The sequence below is a fragment of the Ipomoea nil genome, unplaced genomic scaffold, assembly GCF_001879475.1.
Source record: "Ipomoea nil cultivar Tokyo-kokei standard unplaced genomic scaffold, Asagao_1.1 scaffold0465, whole genome shotgun sequence".
Taxonomy (NCBI): Eukaryota; Viridiplantae; Streptophyta; class Magnoliopsida; order Solanales; family Convolvulaceae; genus Ipomoea; species Ipomoea nil.
The window spans coordinates 1,575,821-1,585,041 of record NW_017616893.1 but is presented as its reverse complement, the minus strand read 5'-3'; the positions used below and the strand labels follow the sequence as shown (position 1 = coordinate 1,585,041).

At 44.6% G+C, this 9,221-nt stretch overlaps 1 protein-coding gene across 1 annotated transcript; it reads right to left on the bottom strand.

Moving 5' to 3' along the window:
- Positions 1-1,493: 1,493 nt before the first annotated feature.
- LOC109173098 (BAG family molecular chaperone regulator 7-like) lies at positions 1,494-2,348 on the bottom strand. The gene is made up of 2 exons (XM_019322356.1): positions 2,055-2,348; positions 1,494-1,688 (listed from the first exon to the last, which is right to left on the bottom strand). The coding sequence occupies exons 1-2, from the start codon at positions 2,331-2,333 to the stop codon at positions 1,509-1,511; spliced, it is 459 nt and encodes a 152-aa protein (XP_019177901.1). The 5' UTR covers positions 2,334-2,348; the 3' UTR covers positions 1,494-1,508.
- Positions 2,349-9,221: the final 6,873 nt, after the last annotated feature.

Here is a 9,221-nt window from a genome sequence, read left to right as displayed (position 1 = left end):
CGGGGTTCAAACCTATGACCATCCATTTGGATGGATAACCGGGATATCATCACACTACATGATAGTTGGCAAGTGATAATATATATTTAAATAAATACAAATATGTATTATTATTATTATTATTATTATTATTATTATATTTTATGTTGTGTGAAAAAAATTCTAAAGTAATGATTGAAACCCCTGCCGATCGTACTCATATAATTATGAATTTCATACATTATTGCACATAATATAATTAGAAATCATTATTAATAATAATCACGTACAATAATGTATGGTATATATAATGATATGGTATGGTTGATACTAATGCCTGTTGGAAAAATATCATAAAATGGCATGGAAAGTGGCTATTTTGTGGTACAAATATATGTAGGGTCCACTTTTAATTTGGGGCAGGTCAAAGTGGCTTCTGGTTCTTCATAGTAAGATGAAGAAATTGATATATTGTACGTTCGAAACTGATAATGGGTGAATGAGAAATTAATTCTCAACGTACAACCATTTGAGTTGGAAAATGAAGGTGGAAAAACTTTTAAGTAGTCTTTGTCCCACATTAGTTTGGGAAGTGGGTTTGCACCACTATATATACAAGAACCTTTTTAAGGCATATTGAAGTGTATAGCATAGAAAAGTTATCTAGGCTACAATGTTCTTAGCATCTTTGGGAGGTAGCAAGTAAGATTTTAAGGAGAAACTGTTTTGTTCGACTCGTACTAATAACAACCTACCATTTTACCTTGCTTGTGCTTGTTAATTTTTTTTATAGAAATAATTCTTTTTCTGCTTGTGCTTGTTAATTTTTTTTTAGAAATAATTCTTTTTCGTAAGATTATTTTGATAACAATGTGCGACTAACATTGTAAATTTTCTCTACAACTTCGGTCCCATTTTAATTTTTCTAGCTCCACCCTGCTTCCGAATTACCAAGTTTTCAACTTGGTTGCGTGATTATATTTTTTATGCAACAAGAATGAGAAGGATATACTCAATAACTTGAAAAATATCTTTGATTGCAAGGTTTGATTGTGTTTGTAGGATTCTTATATTATGTTTTCCTTAGTGGTTGAAGCACTATTTATAGATGTAGCTTGTGTTGTTCCTTTGCAAGCAACCAATGCGGAGAATCACCACTTGAAGAGAATAGGTCCTAATTTTTTGGAGAGTTAAATCCATTTTTGGTCCTGAGCATTGGACACATTTAATCCATATTTATTAATTTTGCCACATTTAGTTCAGACATAATAAAAGTTGAACAATTTTAGTCCACCGTTACAATTAACGTTAAGGCTCCGTGAAATAGATGGGCAATTTTGTCCTTTCATATGTAATTCTTCATCAGCCTCCAATTTTAAAATTCACCAGTGATGTTCTTCACCACAGACCCAAGCAAAATATAATATTTTATATTTCTTCTAAACTATTGAGTTCAAAGTGTAAACAACACCATCAATGGCATCAACAGTGCAATGATCTTCTCAGGGAACCTCTGTATCTCCTCAGCATCACGACTCACGAGCCACCCGCAACTTGGTTTTTGCAATGGTCGGCTCACGAAGAGCCCGCAAAACCTGAGATCTCCTTATAAGATAAGCCCTAAAGCCCATTTGTATTACCAAGGCTGCATCTTGCAGTGACAACTCCTTTCTATTCCCCTTGTTCTTCTCCGCTCTCCACCCAAATGTCTATCACCATATTCACAAAAGACAAAACATTCATCTAACATTGTTCACCTAGATTGTCCAAGACTGCACAACTATTACTAGGCAAAAAAAAATCCTAAATTCAATCTCCAATCAGACCAACATTATAGTACGAAAATCACATCTTTTTCAATGACAAGTTCAAGTATCATTATAGTACACACTAGCAGAATTACACTAAACTGAAAGCAAAAATTATTCATCTATTAAAAAAAAATGAAAATTTAAGAACTTTATGAATCAGATTCGTGTACAAAAATAACCAAATGGATCATTGGATGAGTCATAATCAAGAAAATAAGCATAGAACTGTAAATCTGTAATGAGGGAAGTCATGATAATGCAGACCTGTCTTAGGACGATGGCGCCTTGATCAGAAGGCTCTTCAATCTTCGCCGTGGATTCTAGGGCGAAATGGGTATTGGAAATGGCAGAGGGTAATGCTGCCCTCTCCTCCCAAGCAGGGATTAGGTGCGAGTAGTTGGACTGAAGGGGTTCCCTCTGAGAAAATGCTCCGCCTTGCGAGAACAGCGCCGCCGCTGCCGGGATTGACTGGTGTGGGTGGTTCAAGAAGAACTCATCTCTACTCTCTCCTCCATTACCGCCGTCGCCGATCCAACCAACCATTCTTGAGGTCGCCTGATTTGAGGCCGAAAAAAGCGCATGTTGCTGGGAGGAGTGGTGGGGGATCACTTGGTGGGCTCAGCGGGGACGGATAAATAGTAGGCCATTCCATATTTTCCTCCGCAACTTTCAAAACTCCAAACTTCTCTGCAATTCCGTACGGGAAAACTCCGGCGATCCGAGAAAAAAAAATGAAGACGACGACTTTGGGAGGTCTTCGGGTTCGGATTTTTGGTTCTCAGTGAGCCCGAGTAGCCATTCAAAGTTGAGAGATAAGAGAGAGTAGCGGCAGTTGTGCGTGAGAATTTGAGAAGGGGAATGAACAGTGATGAGTGGTGGCTTGAAAGGACAAAAATGTCCTTCTATTTCACGGACCCTTAACGTCAATTGTGATTGTGGATTAAAATTGTCCAATTTTTATTAAGTCTGGATTAAATATGACAAAATAAATAAATGCGGACTAAATGTGTCCAACGCGTAATAAATGTAGGACCAAAAATGGATTTAACTCTTTTTTGGATCACATAAGAGAATTAGTTTTCCGATGTAATATAATATAATGTTCATGTTTGGTAACATAGTTAATTTATCAGTCAATTTTAATTTATTTGACTACTATTAGTTGTTTGACTTGATTAAACAGTTAATATGAATGTTTGATTAATTAACTTTTATAATAACTACTAGGACTATGTGGTCCAATGGTACCCGGGTTAGACTTCTATTTAGAAGGTTGTGAGTTTAAGCCTCAGTGGAGGCGTTATTAGCTCTTTGTGTTTCAGTAGGTTTATAAAGTATACGAACAGATACTACAATGTAATAGAGCTAGTAGCATTCAAAAAAACTTTTGTAATAACTTATTGCTTCAAAATGCTAAAATTCAAAAAATTGTTCAAAGTAATTTTTTCGATAAGCTTTTTGAGAAAATTATTTTGCATGTAATCAGCTATCAACTAACAGTTAGTCTACCAAACATTTTTCCACAATCAACTAATGTTATCAACTAGTTAAACCCACTAACTCAATCAGCTAACAACTATTTACCAATTACCCCAATACCAACAGTCAGCTATTTACCAATTACCCCAATACCAACAATCAGCTATTTACCAATTACCCCCAATACCTTTAGTCAGTATAATACGTCATTCCACATAGGCCCTGTTTGGTAAAAAATTGGCCTATAGGCCAATTTTGGCTTATTTGACCACTATTAATTGTTTGAGTTAGTTAAAATATCAATATAAATGTTTGGTTAATTAGTTTTTTGCAACTCCAAAAGGCTAAAATTCAAAAAGCTACTCCAAGTAACTTTTTCAATTAGCTTTTTGAGAAAAGAAATTATACCAAACAGCTAACATCTAATTTACCAAACACTTTTCTACAATCAGCTAATGTTATCAACTATTTATACCCTCTAATTAACACAATCAGCTAACAACTAACAGCTATCAGCTAACAGCCATTTTACCAAACAGGGCCATAATCTTTTACGACAATCATTACTATATTATTAGAACAATGTCGGTTGGATATAATGAGCGATTTCGATTAGCATACCATAAGGATAATAGAGATCCTTTATAAACTAACTTCTCTTATAAAATCGACAACTATCATGTAACGTGATGACATCAATCACACCCCAATTATCATTTTAAATAGATAATCATATATTTAAACCCCGATGGTAGGAGTTTAAATTCTTTAATTTAGGCTAAAAATATTTGTGAACACATACTATCTTATAAAGAATCATTAATATTTCAAAAAAAAAAATCTCATAAAATCAATATATTTCGATTAGGATGCATAATCTTTATTAGAGCTAATGTCATTTGGAGTCCTCCAAGTATAATGATTTTGTCACGTTTAATTTAGTCCTAAACTTTCAAGTTAATTACGCGTGGTCCTTCTATTTTCAAATTTTAACCACCCATGGTCCTTCCGTTACTTTTAGTCGCTTAGTTCTTTGGACAGTGTAAAGTAAGGGCAAAATCTTCGTTTTAGAAGGACTACGACTGATTAAAATTTAAAAATTGAAAGATCACGACTAGTTAAAATTTTAAAATTGAAAGACCACAGATAGTTAACTTGTAAAATTGAAAGACAACGAGATTAACTTGAAAGTTCAGAACTAAATATGACAAAATTACTATAGTATACTCGGGGGACCCATATTGCATTAACTCATTTTATTACCTAGGTTGCAAATGTTTTAGCTGATAAATCTTAGATATCTATCTAAAAAAATGAATGGATAGAGATTAGGCTTCGAAAAAAAAAGAAGACAGTGATACTTTTGCGAATAAGTAGGGATTTATATTGTTTCAAAAAGTAGGAATTTATGTGTGTGTGTGTGTATATATATATATATATATATATATATATATGGTAGGGAATATCCCGACCGACATAGCTCTACCCCGAGTGGTGTGTCTTTGTTTCTGTCTTCTTGTTTTTGCAGGTAACAGGTCGGGCTTCATGTGAAGAACTCGGTCGGGGTCCGACCGGGAGTTGCCCGAGCGATAGTGTCGACCACCGAGCGGTAGCCCTTTCGCGAGAGAGCTGACAAATGACACGTGGCGGCTCTTTACGACGACAGATAGGGCACCCGGGAGGATGACACGTGGTGGCTACGTGGAGAGCATGCCGAACGACCGGATTTGTGTCTCCGGCGCAGCGGCTATAAATACCCACAGTAGCTACAGTGTAGGGGACTTTTTGGACGATCGATAGGTTGTTACTAGAGAATCCCGACCGCAGTCAGTCGGCACTCAGAGCAACCAAGTAGATTGTACTTAGGGTCTTTACCGCGATCAATAAAGATATTTACTTGCTTTAATTGGTCTCGGGTTTATTTAATTATTGCTTACGTAGAATTAGCAGTATCATTTTGGCGCCGTCCGTGGGGAACCGTGCGAAAAAGCAACGTCTTGACGAGCACTCGGTTCCTTTCCAACGATGTATCCGTGGGCATACAACAATTTCGCTGACGACCAGGTGGATGCAGCGAGTTCATCCGATCACCACGCTACCCAACAGCAAGGTCAAACGGTGGATTTGAATCTTAATCTCTCACCACCACATCCATCCAACACATACCCGGCTGCCCAACAGCCGGTGAACTACATTCAACCGGGATACCCGACACCCGGTCAGTCGTACCCGCAGCAGCCGGCGATGTATCCCGGCCAATATCCGTACCCGGTCCCACCTCCGCCGTACGGGTACTGGCCTGGCCAACCGATGTACTACACTCCCCCGGTTGGATATCCACCATATACGCCTGCATACACGGCTCCAGCCGCCGCCCCTCCAGTTCACCCGACCGCACAGGTAGAGCCGCAGCATCAGTCCGCTTCCCGGGCTCGACGCTCGGCTCGTTCGCGGTTGGGGTCGGGGGGTGCTGATTCGATGGAGGCACCATGGCAGGCCCAGCAAGCGGCCGAGGTTCCCGCCCAAGCGGAGGATCCCGAAGAAGTTGCCCGAGCGACAGCTTTCAATCGTCTTCGATCGGAGATGCGTCAGCGTTTGGGACCCCAAGACCCGAACCGCCAGCAAGAAGACGTACAGATGCAGGAGGCCAGCCAGGAGGCTTCATCCGGGTATAGCGGGTCGAGATCTCACCGACGACGACGCGCTCGGGATGCAGCTCAAGCTGCCCAAGCCGCCGAGCTCAACGAGACCCGAGGATTGCTCTACAACCTCCAGGCGGAGTTTGCGCAGTTCAGAAACGCGCACCCTGCAACACCTCCGGTCGACCAATCGACCTTGCACCAGACGCCTTTTACGGCGGCGGTGATGGCTCAGCCCTACCCGCTTGATTTAAAGGTCTCTGGAGAGAAAAGTTATGATGGTCGGACGGACCCCGAGGTCCATGTTAATGACTTTTACAGCAGTATGATGCTGAAGGGCGTATCAGACGCCGTAATGTGTAGGGCTTTTTATTCCACGCTTACCGGTCGAGCGGCGGAATGGTTCCGAACCTTGCAGCCGGGCTCGATCGACAAGTTTGACACCTTGGCGATCAAGTTTGTGAGGAAGTTCGTCACTTCCAAGGTGGTGAGGAAGCCCTATATGTATCTAGAGAAGGCCAAGCAGCTTGAAGGGGAGAGCTTGACCGACTTCTTCGTCAAATGGAAGGCGGCGGTCGGGGAGGTCGAGCCCATGGATGATGCGACCGCCACCCATATGCTTCACATCTCTCTCCGGGCGGGTTATCTGTACCAGGACTTAATTCTACACCCCCCGGCCACGTATGAGGAGGCCCTTCGAAGGGTCACAGATTATGCCAACGCCGGTGAAGCGAATGCCGTAAAGCGCTCGCAGGAGGTCGGGTCTTCGTCCCGTAAACCGGCCGGCTGGGCGGAACACCGATCGGGCGATGACCATCCCCGATCCCGCACCAGGCCTGGTGAGTTTACGACCTTGAACCGATCCGCAGCGGAGGCCATGCAGTACGCTCAGTCCTGCAATCTCATCAAACTCCCCCACCCCGATCGAGACGGCCCCGACAAGAGTAAGCATTGCGCTTACCACCGATGTGCCGGGCATGATACTGAAGAGTGTACTCACTTGCGCCAACTGTTGGAGGATTTTCTCAATCTTGGGAAGTTGGACAAGTGTGTGGGGAGGAGGGAAGATCCCAAGAGGAACACCGATCGGAGAGATCACCGGCGTTCCCATCACCGTTCCGATCGTTCTGATCGTGAGGGACGCTCCGATCGGTCAGGTCAGGACCGAAGAGACAATCGTCGTGATGGCCGACGGGACCCTGACCCTCCGTCTAGCAGCCGACCAGCAGGAAAGCCGACCATCCACGTCATTTTCGGTGGATTGGAAGACGCTTCCCGACCGCGGAGTAATTGCCCGGTCGCCATAGTGGATTCCCGGGAGACCGGGAAGAGGCAAAAGATGGAGCCCATAACCTTTACCCTTGAAGATCAACCTAGCAGCGGTGACCATGGCATGGAGGCGCTCGTGGTCACGATTGATGTGAAAGGGACGGATGTCTAGAGGGTTATGGTGGACACTGGCAACAGTGTAAACGTCCTTTACTTGGACGTATTCGAGAAACTTGGACTTGACAGGATGGAGCTGACTCCGGTCGGTGTACCACTGTCGGGTTTTACCGGGGCTCTTGTGTACCCCGAGGGAAAAATAACGCTCCCGGTTGAGATCGGCACATCCCCGAAGTCGATCAAGACGGAGCTAGAGTTTGTTGTGGTCAACCTCCATTGCGTCCACAACATTATCTTGGGCCGACCCGCCATTATGAAGATCGGTGGGATAATTTCTATGCCCCACTTGTGCATGAAATTCCCCACCCCCAACGGGGTCGGCGTAGTCCGTGGCGACGTTCAATCCGCCTGGAAGTGTTACACCCGAGCGGTCAATAGACGTGACTCCGGTCAGTCTTCCCGGGTGAATACCATAGCCAAAGAGGAGGCTAAGGATCGGAAGGAGCAGCCTGAGCCTTCCGAAGAGATCGAAGAAGTTCCCCTGTCCGAGGACCGACCGGACAGGAAGATTAAAATTGGCCGGGCCCTCACCCCCGAGCTCCGAGCGGAGATCTTAGCCATACTCCGGGAGTACGCTGACATCTTTGCATGGGGGCCTGAAGACATGCCCGGGATCGATCGATCGGTAATTTGTCACAAGCTAGCCGTCGATCCCGCAGCAAAGCCGGTCGTGCAAAAAACCCGGCACCTTTCTTCCGATCGCCGTGAGTTTGTTAGAGAAGAAGTTAAGAAGATGGCGGCGATCGAGCACATCCGACCGGTGATCTATCCCGAGTGGGTGGCCAACATTGTCCTTGTTCCTAAGCCCCCAGCTTGGAGGATGTGCATTGACTTTACCGACCTCAATAAGGCCTGTCCGCTCGACCCGTATCCTCTACCGAGTATCCACCAGATGGTCGACGAGACGGCCGGGGCCGAGTTGATGAGTTTCATGGATGCATTCAAGGGTTATCATCAAATCATGATGCACCATGAAGATGAGAGCAAGACAGCCTTCGTGACCCCGGACGGGCTGTATTGCTACCGAGTGATGCCGTTCGGTCTCCGAAACGCGGGAGCGATCTACCAGAGAATGGTCAATATGCTCTTCGCCGATCTGTTGGGCCGAACGATGGAAGCTTACATTGATGATATGCTGGTCAAGAGTCGGGACCGATCCGACCACACTCGGGACCTTCGGGAGTGCTTCCAGATCATGAGGAAGTACCAGTTGCGGCTGAACCCAACCAAGTGCACATTTGCGGTTCAGACTGGCAAGTTCCTCGGCTACATGATGACCAAGAGAGGAATTGAGCCCAACCCGGCCAAAGTAAAAGCGATTCTGGACATGCAACCACCTTCTACCGTTCGGGAAGTCCAGCAATTGACCGGTCGGTTGGCAGCCCTCAGCCGATTCCTCTCCAAGCTAGCCGAACGCGCTTTACCTTTCTTCAAGGTATTGCGGAAAGTTAATGGATTCGTCTGGGACGAAGAATGCCGAGTGGCTTTTGATGAGCTGAAGGAGTATCTCATGTCACCAATCGTGCTCTCAAAGCCCGAGCTCGGAGAAGAGCTAGACGTGTACCTCGCCATCTCCGATCGTGCGGTAAGCGCAGTATTGTGCCGAACCGATCCAGAAGGGGTCCAGCGACCGGTGTACTATGTAAGCCACGCGCTACATGGTCCCGAGCTCCGGTACTCCCGGTTAGAGAAGGTCGTCTATGCCTTATACATTGCCGCGAAGAAGTTGGCTCCCTATTTTCAGGGTCGAGCAATTCGCGTGTTGACCGATCAGCCGATCGGGCCAATCCTCCGAACTGCTTCATCATCCGGTCGCCTAGTCAAGTAGGCTTTGATGCTGACCCAGTATGCGATCGAATACCGACTG